Here is a 27997-nt window from a genome sequence, read left to right on the forward strand (position 1 = left end):
CCTGGCCACGCGCACCTTCTCCCCCGCCGCCCGGCGCTGTTATGGGGCCGAGGCGCACGCGCTCGGGGCACGCGCTGCCTGCCGTGGCGTGACGTCAGGCGGGCGCCGGGGAGCCGCGCCTCTGGCCCGGCGCTCATGGAGGACGAGGACTGCCCCGACCTGGTCCCCATCGATGGCGGCGGCGGCGGCGAGGACACGGAGTCTGTCCCCAGCCGGAAGATCCCGGTGACGATCATCACGGGATATCTGGGTGAGCAGCGGCCGGGCCTGGAGCCGGCCCGGTGGGCGGGAGGGGCCCCGGCGGCAGAGCAGGGCTCGGGGTCGAAGCCTTCAGCCCCGCGGCCCCGTGCGGCTCCGGTGGTGTTTGCGGAACGGCCCGGCAGAGCTGTGCAAGCTCCTGTGGCGGCTTCTACCAGCCTGGCTTTCAGGCTCCTGTTTGTTTTGGTCGTGTTTGATAAGTTGCTTTTTGCGGCTTTATATGAGAGTAGTGTAACGTGTTTGCCTCAGTTTTGTGCAGGCTGAATTACCATCTTACAGCTGTGAGAATCATTGAGTCACAGAATGCCCTGAGTTGGAAGGGACCAACAAGGATACGATCATAGGATCATAGGATCATAGAATAGTTAGGGTGGGAGGAGACCTTAAAAATCATCTAGTTACAGCCCCTCTGCCATGGGCAGGGACATCCCACTAGATCAGGCTGGCCAAGGCCCCATCCAGCCTGGCCTTGAACACCTCCAGGGATGGGGCAGCCACAACCTCCCTGGGCAACCTGTGCCAGTGGCTCACCATTCTCATGGTTAAGAAATTCTTCCTACTGTCTAGTCTAAATCTGTCCCTTTCCAGTTTATACCCGTTCCCCCTGGTCCTATCCCCACAAGCCTTTATGAGTAGCCCCTCTCCAGCTTTCCTGTAGGCCCCCTTCAGGTACTGAAAGGTCACTATAAGATCTCCTGAGGGCCTTCTCTAGGCTGAACAGGCTGAAGTCTCTCAGCCTGTCCTTGTAGGGAAGGTGCTCTAGCCCTCCGATCATCTTTGTAACCCTCTTCTGGACCCGTTCTAACAGCTCCATATCCTTCGTACTTTGAGTATTCCAGAACTGGACACAGTATTGCAGATGAGGTCTCACAAGAGAGGAATAGAGGGGCAGAATCCCTTCCCTCAACCTGCTGTTTCAAGGCCAGGTTGGATGGGTCCTTAAGCAGCGTGTTCTAGTGAGAGGTGTCCCTGCCCATGGCAGGGGGATTGGAACTGGATGATCTTTAAGGGCCCTTCCAACCCAAACCACTCTATGATTTCCTCAGGTTCTGTCATTGGTTACCAGACAGACAGGATCAGCACCTGCTCCTTCTCCTTCCCTTGTGAGAAAGCTGTAAAGACCTTGTGAGGTCTTCCCTCGGTTGTCTTCCCTCTCTTAAACCAGCGCCTTTTTTGGGGACTATCAAATATAGTTATATGCAGTAAAGGTCAGGTTAAAGCCAGGGTTGCCAATGCTGCTCCAAAAGTTGGAACGTTATGCTGCATTATACTCTCAAAAAAAACCCAAAGGCCAAGAAAGGTTGTAATCTAGCATGTGGGATGAAACTATTAGTAATGTAGTGTTGCAGAAGCTGTGGACGCCTTGCTCAACAATGCCTCATCTAATGACAGTAGCACATCAGTGATTTCCATTGACAAAGGAGCTGGTAAGAAAAAGCATTGGGAGAGGGAAGAATTGCACTTTTTGTTAAGAGAAACGTAAAAATGAGTTTTCTAGGAAAAGATTGCCCCATTGATAGGGGGCTTGTAAGTTTACCAGGCACTGACACTTAGTGAATGGAAAATCATCGATCTTCTAAATATGAGATTTAATATGCTGATATTCCATGGAGTCAAATATCTCTACAAATTAATTTTACACTGTTATAGTAGAATGCAGAATACAAGAATGAAAACTTATATTCAGAAGAGAGCAAATTTGCCTGAAGTGTGCATGTGCACAACAATATTTGCTTTTTATTTGAAAAGTTAAATTTTTTTTAACATTTTAATAGAAATATGATCTGTGTTGTAGGAGCTGGGAAAACAACTCTTCTGAATTACATACTGACAGAACAGCATAATAAAAGAATAGCAGTTATTCTGAATGAGTTTGGAGAAGGTAAGTAAACCTGCAAAACCAGTTTTTTAGCTGTAAAATGAAAATATATAAGATTTCTGGAAATCAAGAGCATTGCAGTTTTAAATCCGTTACCTAAATTCTTGACATACCTCATAGTCTTCAGAAGGGCAAAAAGTCTTTTGTCTGGTATTCATGAAATAACGCTGTGCATTAATCTGTTTTGTACATAAATTCAGTCCCTCAGAGTCAAGTAAATTAATATATCACCCTGTTGGAAGTGGTATGCACTCCATTTGTCCTACTCATTTCAAGCAAATGGAAATTAAAATAATATGTTGGTAGATAACAACATTTTCTTTTCTTTCCTTTCCTCTCAGCCACTTACCGATCACAAATTATCCTAGCCTGAGAAAATGGGGAGATGTGTTCTTGATAATTGTGGTTCTTTGAACTGTTTGCTTTCTTTGTCAAGACTTTTAACAATTGTGGCTATACTTTCAAATCTGTTCCATAGTCAGCATTGCTTACAGTTTGCATTGTGGTGGTGGTGATTTATTTTTGTTTGGTTGTTCATTTTTTCATCAACAAAGATGTATGCTACTATTCTGGTCATGCAGCCTAAAATAAAATGTATGGACAGAGCCTTTATTTGTTACAAGGTAGAGGTTCACTTCCCTTTCTTTTAGTAAAGCTTGTGGCATTTATGCTCTACTTTCATCCTCTGGGTTTTGAAGTTTCTGGAACTAACTTGGGATTTTAAATTTGTCATAATATGGAAGACACCAATTTCTAAGGAAGACGTCAGAAACGTGGTCTCAGAAGAAAATATAATTTACAAGTGAACATGTATACCAACTTGAATATTTCATAACTTTTGTAGGCATTTTCATGCAAATTTGTGGATTAAAATTTTAGTCCTACTTCTGTTTCCAGGAAGTGCCTTGGAGAAATCCCTGGCGATCAGTCAAGGGGGAGAACTCTATGAAGAATGGCTGGAGCTCAGAAACGGCTGCCTGTGTTGCTCAGTAAAGTAAGGAAGGGCCACTGTACAAGTTCTTGCAGTGGGTCTTGGGGTAATTCGAGGGAAGGAGAAGGCTTTTGAGAGGAGGCGGCTTTTGTGCCTAAAACTAATGGTAGTGTTGATGAGACTTGTTTTGTTAGATAAAAGAAGGATTGGAATTTGGGAGATAGAAAAGTATTTTCTTCAGCTGTCTTACTGGATTTGGACTTAGTGTCTTTCAGAAAAATAATCTAAATACCTACTTAAATGCCATTGGGGTATTTTAGTGTAGGGAGCTCTGCCTCTTCTGTTAGAATTGTGCGCTTTTTTACAGAGACCTTAGGTTTCAGCGAGGCTGGAACTAGGACTTGAATTTCCTTATGTTCACATTAAGTACTTATTCTGTGTTTCTTTGTGTGTTGGTTAATACTCAAATATTGCATACCTCAGGAAGGGTGGAGGGAGAACCTTCTGGTGATGTAATGAAACACGGTATTCCAAATTGTAACCTGATGGTCAGGTTAAAAAGCAGGAGAGTTTCTTTGACATGTTTTTACCATATTTGTTCAAATGCTGCATTGTTTTTGCCTGTTTGTCCTGAAAACTTGGAAGAACTTGGAAGGCCTTAAATTGGGATACTAACTGAAAAACCAAAGACCCTGTTGCATTATGTTTTACTGGGATGTAAGGAATGCTACCATTGCTGCAATGTTTTAAATACTTTATTTCCTAACGTAAAGTGTCATACATTTCTGCTTCAGGCTGACTTCATCAGCTGAGGTTTAAGTAAATGGCACATCTTAATTTTGCTGTAGGTGAGGTGGAAATGCAGGAGAACATGGTTCAGTTTTCCCAACCCCTTACACATACTTTCATTTTGTAATCTGGGCTGTCTAACCACATAGGTGCATATTTATACAGCCCTACTGTCCTCTACAGGGTTTTCAGTGTTTGAAAACAAACCTTCATTTAAATCGCCTTATTATACCTGTCAGGAGTAGGCAAATACTGTTTTCACACTGAAAACTACAGTTTACTTAACATTAGAGCAGCAGTTTGATGACTGGATTTTCATTGTAGGCAAACTCAGGCTTGTGCTTTGATGGTATTGACAGTGTGTTCTCCATCAAAAGGTACATAGTTATACATGTTTTAGCTTGTTTTCTCTGTTCTCAGGTTTTATTGTTCTTTCTTACAGGGACAATGGTGTGAAGGCTATTGAGAACCTGATGCAAAGGAAAGGAAAATTTGACTATATATTGTTGGAAACAACTGGTTTGGCAGATCCAGGTAGTTCGCATTCTGATTTTCATAACCATGATAATTATTCTGGTTTTATGAAGTGCTTATTTGCTCACCAGTGAGTTCACTGTGCAAAATGTAATATAACGTAATGAGTCATCAGGCAAATGCTTTGGCTGTTATATAGGCTAACACTGCATTGGGTAAGGTTTAGAAGTGGGGTTGTGGGTGGGGTTGTTTGGGTATTGTTTTGTTTTTATGAACTTGCTCTAAATTGACTCTATAGCTTAACAGAAATCCAGTCAAATTATATTTCTATGGAGAGAAGAAACTGAGCTTGGCGAATAGAAGCACATTTTGAAACCAGTAGTTTTCAGTAGGCTTTTGCTGTTTTATATAGCTCTTTCTAGAGTATAAAGTATTAGGCTCTGATGTATTATTACATTGGTTGTGATAGGCCTTGTATTTTGTGAAGTCAAAATATACAGTGAAACAGACTAATCTATTTTTCTGGTAAGTACAGAATAATAATTAAACTTAAAAATTCTTTGCATGCTCTTTAATTATATTTATTTTAAAAAGGTGTTTAAACTTAAGCTCAGGTTAGTAGTGGCTATCTAAGACAATTTTCCCTTAACCACCTCAATTAAAAATGTCTTATTGATAGAGACTGAAGGAAATTCTTATTAGAATTCCAGTTGTTTCCCGTTTAGGAGGCTGACACTTCCCAGCTTAAAGCTAAAGAGTTGTCGTGGTAAAGTAATTTTCATCAAAAGAAAGGACATTGATTTGGCCTGTGTTACATGCGAAGTCTATTTGACTCAAATTGGAAAACTATTAAGCCTGGAAAAAAAAATCAATACATACCAGAAAACTATTAGATGTTGTGGCCCTTGCTATATTTTGCATGAGTAAGCACTGTGAACCACACTGACAGGTATTTGGTGTTGATAGAAGGTATTGTTTGGAGGACTGTATGTTGTCACTTCAGATGGACCATTTTAGGTGTTAGAATAAGTTTGGTTACTGATTTTTTTTTTTTTTTTTCCCTGCTGTGCTTACTACTCTTACACAGCCTGCCAGTAATTGATGATCTGATAACTGGAAAAAACAAGGACTGTCGTTGCTGTCAGCTCCTCCTGTCCTTCATATTTTCGCACTGATAAATGTTAAATTTGTTTGTTTCATAACAAATTATGGTTTTTCAAAAAAATAAAGATACAGGACATCCTGAAATTGCTAGAATTCACTTTATAGTGCCATTTTAGCAAAAACCAGGAGTACTGTAGTCCTGGGCCGTATGTAGTGGACAGGTATCAGATCATAGATTTCAAGCCCTTCGTAGAATGTGGTCCCAGTTGATTCTGTTTGCTCTTTGTCAGGTTAGTGTGTTCCATTTAAATTCTGAAGAAATACAGCTGACTGTGCAAAGAAGAGAGAGTGTTACATGTTTCATTATTCCAAAAGCACTTCATCCGAATGGAGATTCAGTGGATGATGAGGCCTAGCATGTAAAAAAATACTGGAATAATGCAATCTGAGAATAGTTCAGTATGAAAGGGATGCTAGGAACTATTTGGTCCAACCTTCTGCCTGAAGCTGTAAGACAAGACAGGTTGTGTGGGATATCAAGTCACGTGTCTCCATCCTCTGAAGATAAGCAGGACACAACCGCTTTAGGTAACCTGTTCTTTGTCTGCCTTTTCATGGTGAAAAGACATTTTTCTGATATATGTGATCTGAACTTTTCTTCCTTCAATTTACTACAGCGTAGTCTTTCATCCTTCTGCCACAGCCCGGCTCAATTTTCCCAGTGATTCACCTGCAGGTACCAAGGAGGCTGCTGTTAGGTTCTCCAGAAGCTCTCCCTTCTCCAGGCTGAACAAACCTGAGATAATTAAGAAAAACATTCTTTTTTATGTCTGGTTGTTCTTGACTTTTTGCATGCTGTTGATTTATGATGTAAGAAACTGCAGAGGGAGTTTATAGAAGCCAGTGAAGAAGAGAAGGTCCTGAGGAGTGAGCTGGTTTCTTCCAAATGTGCCAGTTCCATTCTTCAGTTGTTTTATCTCCTTTTTTATCTCCTTTGTGTTTCTGCATCATGACCTAGAAACAGTATCTGAGAGGTGAAGTGATGGAATATGGATTTTTAGAAACGAGGGAGCCTTGGATTATAGTAATGACAGATAATTGGTATTACTGAGTAAAGCTAATTTAGACAACTTACATGCATCTGGAATTGTGTGATTTTTTTAAAGCTTTTTCTAGTGCACACTAGTATAATGCTTTGGTAGCTGTTGGTAGATCCAGAGTGTGGTTGATTATTTGACATCTATGATGCTTTCTGAGTTTGGAAGAGCAGAGCTTCAAGTGCAGCACTACAAATAGAATTTTTCTGTGAAATGTTTGAATACTGGTAGTTTACTGGAAAATGTCAATTTTGCAACTAAATGTATTATACTTCTTAGGAGCCGTGGCCTCCATGTTCTGGATTGATTCTGAGCTGGGAAGTGACATCTATCTTGATGGTAAGAAGGGGAGGCTTGTTTTCTGACGTAGTTGCATTCCTTACCTGGATTTAGTGTAATGTATCCTTATTATTTAAGGCAAGGTTTCAGAAAACGTTTGAAATACATAATCTCCCTTCTCGCATCGCCAAATTTGACTGCAGAGATCCACTTTATTTTGCTTATTCATCTACTAAATCCAACAAAAGTAGTGTGCTGTTTTGATGTGGGATCAGCTATGAAGAGGTCTTGATTGTGGTGTAATGGGGGAAAAAAGAAACCTCATTAGTTACATGTTATAAAACTACTTAGGAGTAGTGTTGCAGCTCTCTTTTTTTTCAGTACAGTGTTTCATGAATTGTTTCCTTGTTTTCTGAACTCTTGTCAACATCTGGACTCTCTTGCCTTTTGTTTTCAGCCTTCTTTGCCTGTTGTATTTATGTTAGCTCTAATACTTGCTGTGTTCCATTAAAAATCATGAATTTACTGTAATAGAAATCATCACTATATGTAGTTAAAAAACATATCAATTGTTGATTTCATTTTTTTATATGTAGGAAAAAAACCCTTACTTTAAGCTTAAAAAAAGGATTATAGCGCTTTCTCAGTCTGTAAAATACTCACCAAGCCAAGGAAACATTTGAGTGCGTAGGAAATTGCTTCCTAAGTTTCTACCAGAGAATTACAGACTCCTAGTCACTTACAGTCAGAGCTCTAACTGTATGCCTCAATCAGTCCCCTTAATTTGTTTCGATAGCCTGTAAAAGCATATGTCTGCCAATTTGCTGTTGCAGATGTAGGATAAGAGGCATCCACCTTGTGCGAATTTCTCTCACTTGGTTTAGTAGACATATTTTTACTATAGATGTGAGTAACAGATTAGAATCTAATTAGGTGACAAATCTAGGCTGGATGCATTGAAAGTATTACAAGCAGGTGTGAATGTGTCGATACTGTTGCAGTAAGTTTACCAATTGTTACATTTTTAGCTGCTTTCAGAACATTTCTATTCCATTTTAATGTTCTTTTTTAGGTATTGTATGTGTTGTTGACGCAAAGTATGGATTGCAGGTAAGTTACTGGATTTGTTACTTACCTATACCTATAAAATAGCAACATTAGAACAGCTATTTCAGTAACTTTCATTTGGATATTTTTTGGATATTTTTACAATTGCTTCAAGACTGAAAATGGATGAGGATGTATTTCACTTGCTGTAGAACTAATTACTGTATTACTAATTACTGTATTTTGAGCGGGAACAAGGAAGTACTGATGTTCACAGGAATTCAAATTTTGCCAGCACAGCAGCATCTCTAACAGGAGTTGTCAGGTTGCTGTATACTTGATTGCCATAGAATCATAGAATTGCTGAGTTGGAAAAGACCTTTGAGATCATGAAGTCTAACGGTACCTGTCCACTACTAAATCATATCCCTAAGCACTTCATCTAGCTGTTTTTTAAATACCTCCAGGAATGACGACTCAATCACCTATTGGGCTGTTCCAGTGCCTGATAACCCTTTTGACGAAGAAATTTTTCTTGATTTCTAATCTGAACCTCCCCTGGTGCAACTTGAGGCCATTCCCTCTCTTCTTGCCAGCTGGGAGAAGAGACCAATACCCACCTCACTACAACCTCCTTGTAGACAGTGATAAATTTTTCCCTCAGCCTCATTTTCTCCAGGCTAAAGAACCCCAATTCCCTCAGCCATTCCTCATAAGACTTGTTTTCCAGATCCTTCACCAGCTTTGTTGCCCTTCTGGACACGCTTCAGCACCTGAATATCTTTATTGTAGTGAGGGAACCAAAACTGAGCACAGGATTCAATGTGTGGCCTCACCGGTGCTGAGGACAGGGGCACAATCGCTTCCCTGCTCCTGCTGCCATGCTGTTTCTTGTATAGGCCAAGATGCCATTGGCTGCCTTGGCCACCTGCGCATATTGCTGACTCGTATTCAGCCAGCTGTCGACCAACACCTCCAGGTCCTTCTCTGCCAGGCATCTTTCCAGACACTCTTCCCAAAGCCTGTAGCGCTGCATGGGGTTGTTGTGTCCCAAGTGCAGGACTTGGCACTTGGCCTTGTTGAACCTCATCCTGTTGGTCTCAGCACATCAATCCAGCCTGTTCAGATCCCTCTGTAGAGCTTCCCTACCATCAAGCAGATCAACACTTCCTCCCAGCTTAGTGTCATCCTCAAACTTAATAAAGGTACACTCAGTCACCTCATCCAGATCATCAATAAAGATATTAAACAGAACTGGACCCAGCACTGAGCCCTGTGCAGCACCACTTGTGACTGTCCTTCAATTAGATTTAACTCCATTTACCACCATTCTTTGAGCCCAGCGCTCCAGAAGGTTTTTAACCCAGCAGAATGTATGTCCGTCCAGGCCAATAGGAGCCAGTTTCTCAAGCAGAATACTGCGAGAAACAGTATTCCTTCTGGTTCTGTGACTTCACTCAAGAATCTTGGTTATATCTCAAATAGGCATTTGGATTACTGTAAAACAGCGGAGAAATTTGTCTTACAGGGTGTCATTGGTTTGTGTTAACTATGTAGGAGAGAAGCAAGAGCAGACCTCTGATACCAGTCTGGTAATGAGTGAGTTAGAGCTCAAGTCAGCAAAGTTGACTTGGGCAGCTGTGGTGAGGAGAAATGGGAAAGCTAGGTGTCTAGGTACTATTTCAGATTAAAAGATTACTTCATTACATGGAAGCAGACAAAAAGAGCAGGTATTAGAGTAATTGTATAAAGTATAATGTAAGAACAGACCTATAGAACAGTGAGATGGGATAACAGCAGAAGTTAGGATTAACTCAAATAGTTCAAATTTGTTGTTAAAGCTAGTCATAAAAAGAATTGTTTGGAATGTTGTAACTTAGCAAGTAACTACTTTGATTAGGTATTGGTTTTACAGAATTCAAAATAAGAGAGCATAAGAAAAGATGCCTCCATGATACAAGGTTCTCATCACGCTCTGAAAAGTATTTTCAGTATCTCTATTTTACAATGGCTGCAAAAAGCTGAGAAAACTTAAGAATAGTGGTCAAAAAGTAAGTAAGCAGCCCCTCCACTTAAATATCTTATTTTGTTTGCCTGTTTGGTTTTCTCATCAGCTGACCTGATGTAACAGCTGATTTACCGGAAGAGGGCAGTCCTGTCCTCTTGTTAATTTGTGTTGCACCAGGGTGGAATTAATCTAACCTCAGAGCAAGCCACTTTGGTAGGAATTGGGAGAAGAAGGAAAAGAGCTCAGATCTGGTTTGCTCTTTTAAGCAGGAACTGACTTTTAAATGAACTCATCTATCACAAGAAACCACAGCATGTCTTAAGTCAGCCCTCTTTTCAGCTGAGTGTCCCGAATTTTATTTACTTCTTTACTTGCAAAAATGTTATTGTGTTTACCTTTCTCTTCATACAGTTATGACTTACTTGCCTGAAACAAATATAGTTGTGTTGCACACAGCAGCATTATTAGTGTCCCCAAATTAGGTTTTTTAATATTTAAACTTTCAAGTAATATGTCAGAAGCAGCACAAAAATGTTTTGAATCATTCAACTTCTCTATCCATTATTACCTTTGACAGCTTGCTGAAAGGTCTTAAATTATTTAATCAGTAAGCCACTCAGAATAACAGAAACTTCAGACTTCCTCAGTTATATGTCAAGCAAATAACTTTTGCTTTGTATAAAAGACTTGCTAACTTGTGCAGTTCCTCTGGTTGCAAAGCTTGACCTCAAGAGCTGCTTGTGATTCAAAGGATCCTGAAAGCCATATAGGTAATGACATTTAGATAGAAGGCAGCAATTTAAGGGTGTCATGCTTCAAAGAACCAACCCATCACCTGAACAGCTGAGAATAGTACCCTACTACCAGTCAGCCATGTTGAAACTGCAGTGGTAATTGATATCATGGGTTATCACTGTAATGGATTTGTTACTCAGCAACCTGAAATATTCGTTTTTTTAATCATGGCCAAACAATTGGACAACTTAAAGTGACAGTTCTCTACTTTCAAGACTTGACATCTGTACTGCTGGCATTGTCCTTCTCAGGGCAATAAATCTGACATTTAATTCAATAGACTAAATACACAGAGGGTGATGCCCGTTTCTTTAGCGTGTATATGTCCCCATGTCAATTAATTCCACTTTCATTTGGTATTCTTGTGGTTTTAAAACCAATTTTTAAAATACATGTAGGGCTGGTGAAGGAATACACAGGTCTCTAATCTTCCCAGACATGTCAGGTATAAGAGATGAGTTCTTATTAATATTACAGCTCCAACTCAAAGTTTGCTGCCTCCAGGTGTCTGTGATGCTTCTTTCCTGGAGATTGCTGCCTCCCTGGCAGAGTGGGCAGGAGATAAATTGTAGCTGAAACTTTGCTGCTTCAGTGAAGTCTCTTGCTCTGCCTAAATTGTTGATGAAAGTCAGGCTTTATGTTGCTAAACTTCATGCTGTTGCTTGAGATGCAGGCATTTTCTTTTCCTTTCACTGACTCTGTGAGAATGTTAGCTTGGACAAATTGGAGCGCAAAACTGCAGATGATTGAGATACTAAAATCCTGCAGCATGACCAGAAGCTGCTGCTGTAGTTAGTGCTGAGTGGTGACTCTTCTCCCCAGTTACACCCTGAATAGTCTGCAAGCACTGGTGTTGGGCAGACTTGCCAAGGAGTAGTGATTTATTTACAGGCAGAATGGATACAGATTTTTACTACAAAAGTACAGTTTGTCAAAACTTCCAAAGAAAAGGAGTATCTTGTACTGCAAGCCTAACTCATCTTTAAGAGTTAGCCAGTGTTTAAGAGTTAAGTGTTTAAGAGTTAGCCATCCTCTGAAAAATTACTGTACTTTTGGTTTTCAGATACATTTTTCCATGGTTACTATATATCATTGTGACTTTTCTTTTTTTACTTCATCCTTAATACAAAAAGTAATTAAAAATAAGTAATACGGTTTTCCAACTGCCTAGCATTCTAGTCATAAAATTTGTTAGAAGAGATTTTGTGTGAACAATAAGCTTCTGAAATGGTGATTGTATAAATGTACCTTTTCACCATTATTTTACAGAAAAATTCTAGATGCCACCTTTCTCAATACCTTGTTGAAAAATACACCTCACCTGAATTGGGTTTTATTTCCTTTAACTGCAAATGAATTTGAATGACATTTGAATATGCTTAATCCAGTTGTTTTAATTTTTATCTAGCACTTGACAGAGGAAAAGCCGGAAGGCCTTGTTAATGAAGCATCTCGGTATGGATATACAAACTAACTTTATATATCACAGTAAGAAACTGTGCTGCATAGAAGTTCATTAGAAATGTCTTCTTTTTCTTTTATAAAGTTTTTCTTCCCTCTGTTGCTTTCAGACCAAGGTAGATGAGTGTAATGAGGTAGAAAATAGAAAAGTGACGTGATGCTCCATTTGCTATTTTTGTCAAGATCTGACTTTTCTAATACATATTTTGAGAGATACGGTTTTACATAAGTGAAGGAAAACCATCTGTATTGGAGGAAGAAAGAATTGCATGAACCTACAAGATGCTCAAAGTAGAACTGGGCATAGGGGAATATTTTTTTGCTAGATATGGAGCCACAATGATTAAGGGTAATTTTAACGGTAGAAGTCTTCATAAGGCAAAGAGTCTTGAAGTATGACTTTGCAAAGGTTATGTGCAAGAGAAATGAGGGTTTGTGAAGTTCATAAATTGCGAAGCACTGCAGATGTGATTACTTCTTTCTTAAAATAAACAAAAGAAAAAACCCCTCAAAACTAGCGAGCCTTTGTAGATTGTAAGACTCCTTTTACAGCACAGAAGAGCACCTCAAGAAGACAGTTGTATTGTAGTCATACTCCATGATATTCAAATTCGATTAATGCTTTCCTTTCTGTACTAACAATTCTCATACCATTTTGTTTTGGTGTTACAGGAGAGGCGTTTCTGCCTTATAGAAAATGTATTTATTCATTTTGTCCTTTTTTTTTTTTTTTTTGCCTTTAATGCATAGGCAGGTTGCATTAGCTGATCTTATAATCGTCAATAAGACAGATTTGGTTTCAGGGGAAGAATTGGATAAAGTCAGAACATCTGTCAGGTATGAAACTTCTGGCATAGCTCTGTCACTGTATTGCAGGTTATTTTTATCTAAACATAGTTACTGTCTTGTTATTAATACAGGAATCAGATCTTAGGACTACACTGACATAAATCATTAGCTCATCGGGGGAAAAAAAATTCTGCTTCTTTATAATGATTTTTCAATACTTTCATGTGCTTAACACAAGCTTAGCTGTTTGCCTGTCTGCATAAGATTTGATGTTACCCACTAAGGACAAGCTTTTGTCTTAAGTATCCATGTTCTTATATTTTCTGGGCAGCTGTTCCCATTTTTCTGAATCAGCATTAGGGGAACAAAAATATGCCAGTAAATATGAAATCACTAGTGAATACAAGGATGTATGGAGGAAATCCTAAATAATGGTCTTAGGTGTAGAAGAACCAATGGTCTGAATCAAATTATTGATCAAAGGCTTATCCCATCTTTTTTTCTCTGTATGATTATAACTAAAGCAAGCACTGCATTTTGAAATTCTTTACAACTCTCCTAGTGGTTTGAATTCTAAATGTAAAAATGCTTAGACCCAGCAGGGTGTATCATGAGGAGTCTTGCAGAGGAAAATGCTATTCTTACTTGCAGTATTTTGTTGTCAGAACTTGTAAAGTTCCCCAACCCTTAATTAGGGTATGAAAAAGTCATGAAAACAAAGTCTCATTGGAGAGTCTGTTCATGTGTTCAACAAGTTGATAACAGAGTTGAGGTTATTGTCGTGGTGCTATTTCTCATGCTGCTTTCTATGGTTAAATTGTTCAAGCAATGTGTTACAGCTGCGTTTTGTTCTAACTTCTTACTTGTCTATTTTAGGTCAATAAATGGACTTGTTAAAATTCTAGAGACACAAAGATCAAGGTATTAAATGGCTTCTTTTACTAGGTACCAGATATGCTTCTTTTGTGACACATTTAAGAATGCTGTTAGATCAGTTTGGTTAAAGGAAAACTATTGAATTAGAAATCTTTAACTTGATATTTATTTTACTAATAAGCATTTCAATAAAGGAAATCTTTTAAAGAAGTAAAAATGTATTTTCTTTGTTACTTTTTACACCTACACTCTAGTGTATAGATTGTTTTTGTAAAGGGAAATCACTGCAGGCAGCTTAGTGTACAGGACTTGTCACTACTGGGTTTTATTGGACTTTGCAATATAACCATAAATATATATTACTTGTGTGAGAAGTGGATTTTACAAAAGCTTAGGCATTCATTTTTCAAAAACCTGCATTTTGTTCCAAGTTTAATTTGAAAATGGCTTTTAAAGTCGTGTTTCAGTCATTTTTGGAGTAATAGCGTTTGAGAAGTTCCTGAAAAATGCTAATATAGATGTACTTTAATTGACTTCAGTATATTCCAAAAATGTAGCAGATTTTTAAGGGAGTGTTATAGTTAGAAATTCAGAGTTTCTTGTAATCTGTTAAGGAGGTCTTGTAACGGAAGAGCAACTTGTAAAACCAAATTGTATTCGAGCTAATCTTTGATCATGTGCACTGTAATGATTTCTTCCTGCTGTGTCAGCTTAAATATTTTTCTTATTTATGAGAGCTGCTGCAGATAAGCTGTTTCTGCAAAATTACTTCGAAAGCAGTGCAAGGGAGCTTATAAGAAGGAGAAGTAATTGTTTTGGGTTTGGTATTTTTGGTTTGGTTCTGTCTCAGATTTCTTCTTTAATAAGGAATTAAATGGAAATTATTTTCAGGGACATTAGGAGGGCAGTGTAACTTTCAGACTGCTAGGACTGATTTGTGTGCTGTTATGTCAATTTTTTTACTATCTATTGATAAATGTTCCTTTAATACAGGTTCCCATTTTAAGTAATTTTTGAAGGGGAAATAATAGACATAATCTTAGTAACGTATGCTTGGCTTCTTAAAATTATTGCGAACTGTAGCTGGAAAGCAGAGAAAAGGTTTGATGGCATTAGAATGATAAGCAGGAAGACAAACATAAGCTTCAGAGAATGATTTATAAAATAATTATTTAAGTATACACAATATTCAAATAGAGCAAAAATACGAAGTTTTCTTCTTCCTGTTTAGAGTTGATCTCTCATATGTCTTGGACCTGCATGCTTTTGACAGTTTATCTGGAATAAGGTATGGTAATAATTTCACTGTCTTTTATTAGAAATAATGTCTATTGCATAAATAAATGCGTGAAATAGACACACTGAAATCCAGGCTTAGATTTCTGTTTGAGTTTCTGTTAGAAATTCTGGTTTAGTCACTTATTTAAATTCTCACTTTGCAAGTGGTAGCCAGAGACTCGGAATTTTGTCCATTTGAACTGCATCCAACAAAAGCTTTTTGACTTTTTTAAAGTGAAATGAGCCCAAGTGTTCATATTTGGCTGGCTTTTCTCCTAAAATACAAGTTTTACGTTAATAGTAGCAGTAAAGTAGATTGGTAAACTCTTTTCTGATTCTCTTAAAACTGAAAAGATTTCAAAATTTTTCTTAATTCACATAATCATGAATTGGAGGTTTCCTTAGTTTTTATAGGACACAGCGAGGGATTGAGGTTTCACAACAAATGAAGCCACTGAAAATTGTGGTTACTGTGTTCCATGGGTGGTTTTTTTAATTGTCAAATGTGAGTTTGCGTACTAGATAGGTGGAAAAGTGAAATTGGAGGTAAGGGGAGAAGGGCTTTCTTTTCACTTTATGTGCTGAAATTCTTCAACAAAGAGAATAAGGAGTACTGGAGAAATTGTAAGGGAAAGGATTATGCGGCTGAGGCCATATTGACTTTATTTTTCTTCCTGGACACCTACTTTTCACTTAAGGTAAAGGAATGTAGCCACTTCTTATTCACAGCATGAAGAAATTGCAGAAGATGCAAGCTAGTAACCTCTAGTAAATGAGACATATTCATGAGATTTCCTAGTGAAGTGATGCAATACTACCCATACAATAGCCTACTTTCCCTCATTCTTGGCTACCCTTTCATTTCTGGTATGGCTTTTGTTTAATCTGTGAAAAGTAGTGTTTGTTTCTTTTGAGTTCCTTGAGCTTACCAGTCAAATCTTTACCAATGGCAGCGTCAGGGAGGTGTCAGAATAGGCATCCAAAACTAAGTTAAGGGGACAGGAAGGCAAATATATTCTTTATGCCAAATAGATAACTATTAGGTCATAAACCAGATTGTAAATCCGTGTCCTGAATTCTTATGATAGCTAGCTAAACTGGCTTGTCCTGGAGCCACACGATAGAGAGAAAGCAGTATGGAGATGTGAACCAGAAAAGGATCATTCTTGGCAATGGCAATTCAGAGTTAGATCTCACTATCTGTAACATTAGGTGACATTCTGCAAGGTTTACTAAGGAGTGATGTGCTCTACAAATCTGATAAAATCTTTGAGGAGCTGACAAAAAAAAACCCAACTCTTTCTTTCTTTGGCCTAGTCTTCTCTCACTGATAATTCTTCTAGAGGTTCTAAATGTTTGCTGTTAAAACAGAAGAAAAACTTTAAAACTGGGGCATTTAAAGACAAATTCTAAAGCCCCAAGGTTGTAGACTGCTTAAATGAAGTTCCCTTTATTTTGTTTTTATTTGAGCTCTATACAGTGAAATGGAGCTTAGAGCTCAGTTGGGAGAGGTTTCATGGGAACCTTCCATGGAGGATAAAGGAGCTAGTGAGTGGTGGAAGTTTTTCAAGAATGCTCTCCTGGGAGCACAAAAGCAGTTCATCCTCTTTAAAGGTAAGGGAAGCAGGCGGAGCAAAAGATCCCTTGGCTTAACTGTGAGCTTCTGTGTCTGCTCAAAGACCAAAAGAGAAGTGTACCAGAGGTGGAAGAGCTGATAAATCCTATTAAGAACTGCAAAGGCATTGCAAGGGCATGCTGAGATGTGGTTAGAACAGCAAAGACTCAGGTCAAATTGAAGTTGGCCAGACATTTCAAAAACTACAAGAAAGGATTCTTTGGGTACATAAACCACAAGCAGAAACAGCTGGAAAGTACTGGCCCACTGTTAAGGGGGGAGGTGAACGAGTCATCAACAATGCTGAAAAGGCAGTTTCTTAACACTTTCTTCACCTCTGTCTGTAGCAGCACTGTGGACCCCAGGTCTTTGGAACAAAACCCCAGGTTGGCGCCAACACAGGCCCAGTCTCAGTGAAGGAAGAGCTGGTGTGCGAACTGTTAACAGTAGCCTAATCCCTACAAGTCAGTGGGTCCTGACCTCATCCACCCAGGCATGTTGAGAGGTGACTGACCTTGTTCACAACAAGGCCACACTTCTTTGAGAAGTCATGGAGACTGGGGGACGTCCTGGAAGACTGGAAGGGAGCTAATGCCACCCCAGTCTACAAGAAGGGCTTAGAGGAAGATCCAATAACTTATAGGTCCATCAGTCTTACTTCAGTCCCTGGGAAAGTTATGGAACAAATCCTCCTGAGGACTGTTGCATGTCGGATCAAGTATGTGAGTGGGAAGAGCCTGCACAGATTCACAGAGGGCAGATCATGCTTGACTAAATCTGATCCCCTTCTACACCAAAGTAAACAGCTCAGTTGATGAGGGTGGAGTGGTAGACATTGTCTACTTAGATTTCTCCGTGGCTTTTGATAAGGTTTCCCACAGCTGCCTCCTTAGAGAAAGCGGTGCGTTACAGTCTAGACAACTGATCTGTGCGGTGGATGGGGAATTGGCTGACAGAGTGCACCCAGAGGTTGGTGGTAAATAGCTACTTTTCAAGCTGGCAGTCTGTGACAACTGGGGTCCCCCAGGGATTGATTTTGAGCCCAGTGCATTTTTAGTATCTTCATAAGATACATCCGGATGATGGGGTCAAGTATACCCTGAAGTTTGCTGATGATATCAAACTGAACACGAAGTGGACACTTCAGAAGGGAGAGCCCCCATGCAGGAATACCTAGATAGACTGGAAGAGTGAACTAATAAGAAAGTTAAGAAGTTCAGTAAGGACAAGTGTAAGGTCTTGCACCTGGGAAGACATGATCCAGGAGTGCAACACAGACTAGGATCTACTTGCCTGGGGAGCAGCTCTGTGAAAAGGGATGTTTGAGACCTGGTGGACAACAAGCTCAATGTAAGCGAGTGGTGTGCTTCTGCAGTGCAGAAAGCCTGCAGGGTGCTAGATTGCATCAAAAATGGTATCACCAGCAGGAATAAAGATGTCATGATTCCACGACTCAGCACTTGTCTGGTCGTGCCTCACAGCTGGAATACTGTGTTCAGTTTTGATCCCTGCTATACAAAACAGATGTGGACAGGCTGCAGAAGGTCCGGAGAAGGGCCACAAAGATGATCAAGAGTCTAGGAAGCCTGCCATATGAGGAAGGGCTGAGAGAACTGGGTTTTTTTACCCTTGAGAGAAGAAGATTTAGAGGAGGCCTTAGTGCTATGCTCCAGTATTTAAAGGATGGCTGTCAAGAAGATCGAAATTGCCTTTTTACAAGGGTTCGTATAGAAAAGAGAAAAGGTAATGGGTACTAGTTACTCCTGGGGAGATTCTGATTAGGCACAAAAGGAAAATTTTTCACAATGAGGACAATCGGCTATTGAAATAATCTTCCCAGGGAAGTGGTGGATCCCCAACATTGGGCATTTTTAAGATTCAGCTGGACAGGATGCTGGGCCAACTTGTCTAGACCATGCTTTTTCAAATAGAGGTTGGACCACATGATCTGTGAGGTCCTTTCCAACCTGATATTCTGTGATTCTACAATACAGTATTTCATTTAGTGTTACAGATCTCATTCTCACGAGCAGAAGCTTAGCACATTTTTTTCTTTTCAAATCATCCTTCGAAGTGTTTTTGAAAAATCAACATCTAATAAATAGACAGATCCTAGTGGTTTTCCATTCTTGCTTTAATGATGCAGTTTGCATTTTGTTCCTACATAGGAATATCACGGGTCTTGCACTTTGTGAAATATAAATGTTCTAAATCCCCAAGGTGCTGCAAAATTTTATTCTAATTTTGTTTATATTTTAAAAAATCTAACATCTTAACACAAACCATTAACTAGATCAAACCAATATAATTAAACATATCTATTTTGAGATTAAAAGTGAATTAACAGTTGAAGCTTATTCTGTGTATAGAGTCTATCTTTGATATTTTAGTTTTGCTCTGAAATACTGACGATTTTATTTAAATTTTGAAATAATGACATTTTGTCTGTCCTACTCAAATGCAACACTTTACTTGTTTTCAGTTTGCAGAAAAAGCTTGAGCATGTAAAGACAACATATGCACATCTAGATAAGGTAATTACCAAAAGTACTGCTTCAGTCTTTTTGTAACAACAAGGTTGTTCAAGGTAATTGCAAGCATTGCATGCTAATTGTGTTACTTTTTCAGAAGGTCTCAGTTAGGGAGTGATGTGTTTTAAGGTCTTTGGAAGATTACATTGAATACATATAGGAATGTGCTTTGTTGTATATAGATTCTAAATGGATATAGTAAGTTTTGAAAGTTTACTTTCAAAAATAGCTTGTAGGCTTTCACTGCTCCAGACAGTCACATTATCGATTCACATGGAGAGTGGTACAGAGATAGTTAAATAGCACTACTCTTTCTAATATTTGCAGAATTAATCCTAAATGTGTAGCTAGTCTTTATTCTGTAGGTTTTCTGTCCAGATATTTTCTGTGTATGGTGATACCGGAAAGATGTTATTCATGACTTTGCGTTTTTTAAAGCTGTAATAAAACTTCTGTAAGTAGTTAAGGATGTGTAGATTTCCTTTCTAGGAGTACTTCCCCTTGTTTTCACAAGAGGTAGTAACCTTTTAACTTGTAACAGTAAGGTAGATTCTGCCTGATAAACTAGGTATCAATCCTGTAAACACAGGTATGCAAAAAAACCCCAGCTTTAAAATGTATCTATCTCCGCCCCTAGCCCCAATACTCAAACCAATGTGTGTTTATAGCAGGGCAGAATCTTCTCCTCTGAGCAATAAGATGAAGCTAGCATAATGTAATTGTGGATAGCATTTTTGCCTTTGTGGTTTTTATTTGAGCGAATGTAGTATTTTTTGTGATCAGCATATCTAATTTCAAAGATGAATTTAAGGAAAAAGCATCTGTTCCATCATTGCTACAGAACATAAACCGTCCTGTGCTAATTGGTACCTTTAAGTGCCTATCTTATCAATTATGTATGGGTTTTTTCTAGAAAAGCTTCCTTTTAATGTTTTGTTTTGGTTCGTTTGTGTGTTTGTTTTCCAAATGTTACAACTACAGTATCTTTTTCTACTTAGACCCTTCTTAAAAGCAGAACAATCTTAAGCCAGGGAATTACTTATCAATTACTGATTTGAGTATGGAGAAAAAGAAGTGCAAAACAATTATACACACATAAACACCTGTCCTTCTCTTTCCCTCTCTCCACCAGCCTTTTTTTTTTTTCACTAGGTTACACTTGGTCCATCCAGTCCAAGCTCTGTGAGCAAGGCCACACGTGGCATAGGACATTGTGGGTGTTTGTGTAATGATTTTCTGTTCCTCATCACTGTTCTGTTTCTTAGGGTTCATGCAGGGCTCTGTGGGTAAACAGTAAGCTGTGGTCTCTCTGGGGTGTACATATCCTTTTTGACATGGCAAAGCATGGCATGTCGCCTCCAAATATTCTTCAGTCCCTGGAGGGCTGGAGGTCTCTAATGGCGTGCCATGTGTTTCTCTGCTGAAAGATATGTGGGATGTTGGGTTTTTTTTACTGTTGAATGGTTTCAGAGCTGACTGGGACAGGTTGTAAGAGACAGAAGGCAGCTCCTGGCCTCCTTGCACAGCCCCGTGCTGTATAAGCCTTGTAAGCTTACACATACCTAAAGAGCTATATGGACGCAGACTTTAGCCTTAATGTCATCAGAAACTGAATGTACACCTAGTTCATATTCCACTCCTTGCCTCTTAGAGTTAGACTGCTGGGGTTAATGTTGTAGCAGTCTGGATATATATGTTAAAAATTGTCCTATTTAACCGCAATCTCCTGCCAAGCACATGATGGAGGTTAGTATCACAAGGGTTTGAATTTAGATGCTTCCATTGTGGACTCTACCTTTTGGTGTAGATTAGTTAGGTTAGCATTCCTTACTGCAAAACTCAGGCCTTGTTCCTACAAAACACCAAAACAAGAAACTTCGTTGTTTAATTGACTCACCATGTCTTAGTATACAGGTAAATATTCAAGTGAACAATTAATCAGTACAACCACCGAGTAACACCACTGCGCTATCCAGTTGGTTTCTGAGTCTAACTGCTGTCATTTCATCCAGAGTGAAAAAGTGTGGTGACCAATGTTCATTTGATAGACCGTGGGCATTTCCCCAGCTGAGGAATAAGATGATGCATTTGAGGACTTAGATTTCCCAGAGCTTGCCTCACAGCCTATAATCTTATTAACTGAGCTCTGACCATTCTCCTGAGCTTTTTATTGCTTGGCTACCAGGTGTAGATCTGTAAAGGTTTTTTTTCTCCTTTACAAGTCCAAAGTTGTAGAGTGGGAGAACAGAGGTTTTTCAGCCTCTCCTGACACTTTCACAACTGCTGTTTTGTCATGCTTTGCCATCAGGCTTATCTCACATTTCCCTGCAGTGTGACATTCCAAGATGCTCCTGGGTATGACCCACCAGGTTATCACGTGATAATGGGGACAATAGTGACTGTGTCTAGCTGTCGGAACTTTTGATCTGTGACCTCAACCTTTTTGGGGTCCCTTACCCTTTGCCTATAAACACAGCAGTAGTAAAAGTGATCCCAGTTGTTTGCCTCTTCTTCCCAGTCCTCCCACAGGGGGTCCTGTGTTACAGCCCCCTAATTTCTCCTTTATTTGGGTTGTAACAGTCCTGTTTGTGGGATAGGAAGGATTGAGTTCAGCATACCCCTCTATCAGTAAATCCCGGAGCTTCCTACTTTGTACTTCCTCCTCCAGCTTCTCAGCACTTCTCTGGGGGCTGCAGCCATAGGTATCCTGCACTATTTTAATTACTCAAAGTAAAAGGCTGCAGAGTGGTTGCACTTGAGGCAGTGGCACTCCCGTTTCTGCGGTAATGTAACATGAGCTGCCTGACAGGACTCTCTAAATTCTAAACTGGCTTACTCTTCTGATAGTAGATTGGATGGCTTGTCACACAGCTTTCCTCTTGGCCAGTTCAGTGTTACCAGCTGCTGAGTTTTTTTTATTCAAGATTTCTTGCTGAGCACTTGTTAGTGCATCTTTTAGGAGACTGTTATCTAGCAGTGACTGTTAGTCTGTTGGTGATGAATTCTAAGTGATGTGGTCTTTCTAAGGCTCTGTTTGAGGCAAATGATAAACTCTGACATACCTCTGCAGCAAACCAGCACATCTCCCACTGTTTTACAGGTGGGTTATATGCCCTTTGCAACTCCTGTGCTAATTTTTTTAGGTGCTACCCTAGAGGACCGTTGAGGCCACATGCCATGGATGCATGGGCTTGAAACTGGCACCACCCCGTGTCTTCCCAGTCACCTCCAGCACCACTAGGGCTTTCACAGTTCTCTGCGTTTTCCAACATTATATACATTGTCTGTGCACGTGCATACACACATAATGGGTGCACTATTCACACTGGGATATACAGTCACAGATTCCCAGTACCAGAACCAAGATTCTCCAAGGTTTTGCAATAATGCACTCTGTTCTCATGAGATGCCACCTGGAGTGCTGCATCCAGCTTTGGAGCCCTCAGTAACTGGAAAGACATGGACCTGTTGGAAGGGTCCAGAGGAGGGCCACAAAAATTATCTGGTGGGCTGGAACACCTCTCCTATAAGGACAGGCTGAAAGTGTTGGGGTTGTTCAGCCTGGAGCAGAGTAGGCTCCAGGGAGACTTTACTGTGGCCCTTCAGTACTTAAAGGGGGCTTATAAGGAAGACAGATTTTTTTTACTAGGGTCTGTAGTTTTGCGTAGTGGCTTTCAGCGACTTTTTGTTTCTTGGTGGTTTTGTCACTGCTCTGCTCCTTAGCGTCCCTGTTACATCTTCCACCCACAGGTGCCACTTCATATAAAAATACCCTGCTCTGTGGACAAGTCCTGGGTCAGTCCTCTCTGAGATCTCCATAGTTGGATGCAGTTCAGCCACAGGCAACAATCCCCTCAGAGGCTGCAAAAAGTTTGTATTTTTCATGTAGTATCTTAGAAAAGTGTGCTTTTCTTCTAGAAAGTTGCTATGATTAATTTTAAGGTTAAAATATGATGTATTTTAATACTAAGTGCCTGTATTTTTCTTGGAACTGGAAATCTTGGCTGTGAAGTTGCTAGTATTGAGAACAGCAAAATGCAATTATAATCTCCTTTTGGAACTGAAGAGTAAATGTAAACTCAATTTCATACTTAGCTATAATTGCAACAAGAATCTTCAGTTCATAGTTTTTGATTCAATTAGAATTTGTGCTCATCTTAAATGTGGTCAGTTGTAGTAATAACAGTCTGAACAGGTCCCTGAAGTAGAAAATGATTTAAATAGAAGCAATTCTGAATGTTATGAGAGTTATAGCACACCTGTATTATTAAGGAAATTACTGTTGTTTATTTAGTGTGGAGCTGTTCGACCAGTAGGAAATAGCGAGAATTCATTGTTACTATCCTTGTTTAGTTCAATACCTACAGTTCCAAGATGGTTGTTGAGACCAATGAGGCATAAATAAGAGCAGAACACTTGTCTCACAGTAAACTGTGTCCTTGTTTGGTGATAAAGCATGCTTACTATCCTTATCTGTAAGGCCAACAGAAGCAGTCTTGCACTGTTTGCGGAGCACAATGAACTGTCTATCTTGTTTTGTTACTGCTCAAAGTGTTAGCTCTTGGTTGTTTTGATGAGCTTACTAAGTCATTAGATAAACAGTTAGGTCTGCTGCCTCTTGCTTATGTTTAATCTGCTGCTTGTTGCTTATATTTAATCTTTAGTTCTAAAAGCAGATTATAATTGCCTTTTGCTGTTCTCAAGGCTAGCAACTTTGCAGTCAATATTTACAGTTCAAAAAGAAAAATAAAGGCATTGTATGCATTATATTTTAACCTGAAAATTATATTTAATCATAGCAGCCTTTTAGAAGGAAAGTACACTTCTCTAGGCTAGTATATAAAAATATGAGTTTTTCTTTTTTTTTGTTGCAAGCAGGGTAGAAGATCAGCTTTGCTGAACAGGGAACTCCTTGTGTTGCTCAAGAGGAAAAAGAAACTGTATGATCTTTAGAGTTGAGGTTAGGATTTGCAGGAGTACAGAACTGTGGTGCAGAGAGAAGACGTGAAAGGCCAAAGCTCAGTTAGAGTTGGAACTGGCCAGTGCTGTGCATGTTAATAGCAAAGGGAGGTCTAAGGAAAAAATTGGACCAATACTTCTTGAGGTTGGTTATCTGACTAATAGGGATGAAGAAAAAGCGGAGGCTATCAATACATTTTTTGCTTCAGTTTTTAATAATACTGACAGACGTTGGGCTGCCTGGTCCCCTGAGTCAGAGGGCTACAAGTGTGAGAACAGCAACTTCCCATCTGTGGACACTCGAAGTCTTCTCTCCAGGATCCAGTGATAGGACATGGGGAAATGGTTCAGAGCTGAGCCAGGGAAAGTTTAAACTGGTCATAGGGAAGCTCCTAATTACCAAGAGAATGGTCAACCCTGGAACAGGCTTCATAGAGAGGTGGTTGGTGGCCCAAGCCTGTCAGTGTTTAAGAGGCATTTGGACAATGCCCTTAATAACATGCTTTAACTTCTGGTCAGTCCTGAAGTGACTGGGCACTTGGACTAGATGACCATCTAGGCCTCTTCCAACTGAAACATTCTATTCTATACTATTCTATTTTTTTCCTTTTGTTGGACTAGTCATCTGGAAGCAGCAATTATTGAAAGAATTTTAGGTTGTAGGAAAAGTAATTCTCTGTATTTATTTGTAGAAAAAGTAATTCTATGCCATTGAGAGGTTACAGTGTCAAGAATAAGTTTAAGACGTTATTTCCTTGGTTTTGTAATGAAGTGTTAATTTTAAACTAGGCATTCTTACTGTTGTTGTTGTTACATAAAACATCACTTCAGGCATCTTTATTTTTGGAATCTTTTCCTATGTATTCTATTTTGGAAAAGCTTTTCATAACAAAAATATAACAGTTTTTTGAAATTAATATAGTGAAATGTTTATTCAGTTTTCTAGTAAGTGAGTCTTTCTATTTGCAGGGTATAATTACAGTAACGTTTGAAGTTCCAGGAAATATAAAAGAAGAAAACTTAAATCTGTTTATTCAGGTAAGCAATACATCAGTGTCAACTGAAAAAATCATTGTGGCTTTTTGTAGAATATCATTCCATACCTTTCTGTTCATGAAAACAATTTTCATTTTCATAGAATCTTCTGTGGGAGAAGAATGTGAAAGACAAGACTGGACGTGTGATGGACATCATAAGACTGAAGGTTAGTCAGGAATAACCAAATTCTTTGGTTTGTTCTTTTCCTCTTTTACACCTAAAAATCTGCAGTGTGCTGTTGATTACAGACCTATCAAAGGTGCTACTGGATCACTGTAGCAGAACAGACGCAGTGGAGTATAGCAGTTTGTTGTCGTTCTGTGGACAGGCAGTTTGTTAACTGTTGGCTGGTGGAACAACTCAAAAGGAGGTTGCTGACAGAGAAGCAAACATTGATTCTTTTTGTTTTGAATTGAGAGGGAAGTTTTACAATCCCAAGTATCAGTGGCAGATTTAATAATAAGGACATAGTTAAATCACTTCTTCATTTTTCACCTCTCTTTCCTCAAAAGGTTCCACCCATCTCACATAAATGTCTCCTTATTAAGGGATGTCAATATAGATTGCTATCCATAATTATAATTGTTGACATAATATGCAGAAGTTGAATTTGATATAACATAGCAGTGGTCTACACTTAAAACTTTTTACAGTATTGTCAGACTTTAGTTTTAAAGATGCTGCCTGAAAGTGTTCATTTTCGTGGGCACTTCATATATTTTTCAGCGGCATGAGTTTGAGAGGCATATAGGTGACAATTTAGGATATATTTTCATTTTCCTTATACCAATTAAAAAATTAGAATCAAGTCTGTCGTTTGGTAGGCTATAAAAAAATACAAGAAAATACTCTGCTTTGTTTTCTGGGAGCACTTGTGCATTGTGGGTACGTACACCACACAGCGTACATGTATTCGAAGTGGCTTAGTAGCAGGCAACATTTTATTTTTGGTCGAACATGCTAGATAATAACCAAATGAGAAGCAGAAAGCAGAGTATGGCAAAATCTAGTTTTTATTCTTTAAAAAAATAAGGAGTGGAGTTATGAGTGGAAGTTATCATACTATATGTTTATTTTGACTAACTGGTACATAGTTGCCAGGAATATTTTTCCCTGCTTGGCTTAGTTGCAAGTTTATTTTCTCTCTTGCATATTTCATTTTTAAAGGCCTGTTTATATATCCTAACGGTTATTTTTCTGATAAGGGACTGGTATCTATTCAAGGCAAATGTCATCAGGTGATAGTCCAAGGTGTCCATGAGCTCTATGACCTAGAAGAGACTGCAGTAACCTGGAAAGAAGATGAAAAGAGAATTAATAGACTGGTCCTAATAGGTAAGAGGAAATCACTTGTCTCTTTGTTGGACTTGAAGAAGCTGTTCTTTCAGCGTACGGTCCTGTGGTTTTTCTGGTGAAAAGCAGCCAGTTTAAACTATTCAGCATAGTAGCAGTGAGTATATCAAAGGTTTATCCATCAAGACCTCCAGCAGTATTATATTCCAGCTGTGAGCAATCCAGACTATATTTTTTAGTGAAATTAAGTGAAGTGAAATGAAGTAAAATGCTAAGTATGCAGAAATTATGTTGGCATATTTAAGGTTATTTAAAAATCCATAATTATAAATATGCTGGTGGGAATGGTTTGAGTGTTTGGTCAAATATTCAGTAACAGTCGTGAAGGTGATCATAGCCATTAAAATCTATAAAAGGTAGGGTTTTTTTCCTGAAAAGCTTGTAATGCTAAGGTTGTGCATTTCTTATTTCATGTTTTACACTCTGCTTTGCAAAGTGTTTTGATTACCAAAAAACCTCTGTTTTTCCTCCTTTACTTGTGCAGTTTGAAGTCCATTGTTGTCTGTGAAATCTGAAGTTATATTGTTAGTTGCCGCTTAATTTTAATACTGCTCTGTTTTCACTTATTGGTAGGTATAATAAGCATTTTCTTTGCTGAGAAGAGTTGCGGGTTACTATGTACGTTTATTTTTTTAGTGCACTGTAACATACAATTCACTAATTTATTTCTCTTTACAGGCAGGAACTTGGATAAGGAGATTATCAAAGAAGTATTTGTAGCCACTGTGAGAGCAAACCAAGAAAACAGTTGACATCAGTTGACATCAAGCTTCAAAAACCATCTGCTTAACCCTGCAAGTTTTTTATGTCAGAAAAGAATGAATGACATGCAGTGTAGTAGTTTCTCTTTCCTCTTGAAGTTTACACAACAGTTAAACCCTGAGGTCCTCCTGAAAATCCTAGCTGACCAACTGTTTGAAGATTAGCTTTTATGGTTAAGCGTCAGACAAAGAATTCTACCACTTTGGATTTGGTTTAAGTTATGTCAGTAACATCATTCTCATGTGCAGAAATGCAGATAGGCAAATAACTTGTCTATGCTGTACATGAAGTATGACAACAGGAATATTGTAAACATGTTTGAAATCTAGTACTTTCTCCAGCTAACTCTCTTTTACTACTGGAAATGAAGTAAGAAATGGTTATTGACAGTGATGTAATCACAGTGAAAAGTATTTAGTATTTTCTATTAAACTGTCTTCCATCTCTTTCCACTTGCTTTGTGATTTTTGAATGTATACATCCATCCTAGGTACTGCTAAACCTGTTGTATATATGAAATTAAAAATACATAGGTGGCAGAGGCTCAAGACCATGTGAAACATACACTACCTGCATGATAAGAATGAATACAGCTTTCAGTCACATACCCAAAGTGCTGAAAGATGCAGCTCACCTCATAGATGCCACGACCCTGCCATCTCAGGATTTCAGGT

The 27997-nt window shown here is 39.0% G+C and overlaps 1 protein-coding gene across 2 annotated transcripts; it reads left to right on the plus strand.

The window, feature by feature from the left end:
• On the plus strand, window positions 1-27775 carry ZNG1A (Zn regulated GTPase metalloprotein activator 1A). Of its 2 annotated transcripts, XR_008447683.1 has the most exons (15): window positions 1-250; window positions 2054-2140; window positions 3035-3131; window positions 4300-4391; window positions 6812-6871; window positions 7884-7921; window positions 12070-12116; window positions 12873-12959; window positions 13788-13832; window positions 15019-15075; window positions 19163-19214; window positions 25140-25208; window positions 25309-25374; window positions 26433-26543; window positions 27240-27775. XR_008447683.1 is itself a non-coding variant. In XM_054053764.1 (14 exons), the coding sequence occupies exons 1-14, from the start codon at window positions 136-138 to the stop codon at window positions 27311-27313; spliced, it is 1065 nt and encodes a 354-aa protein (XP_053909739.1). In that variant the 5' UTR covers window positions 1-135; the 3' UTR covers window positions 27314-27775. The 2 variants fall into 2 exon arrangements, 1 of the variants encoding a protein (XP_053909739.1); XM_054053764.1 differs by lacking the exon at window positions 12070-12116 and having other exon boundaries at window positions 12877-12959; window positions 26414-26543.
• Window positions 27776-27997: the final 222 nt, after the last annotated feature.

The sequence above is a fragment of the Cuculus canorus genome, chromosome Z (assembly GCF_017976375.1).
Source record: "Cuculus canorus isolate bCucCan1 chromosome Z, bCucCan1.pri, whole genome shotgun sequence".
In the NCBI taxonomy this organism is placed as follows: Eukaryota; Metazoa; Chordata; class Aves; order Cuculiformes; family Cuculidae; genus Cuculus; species Cuculus canorus.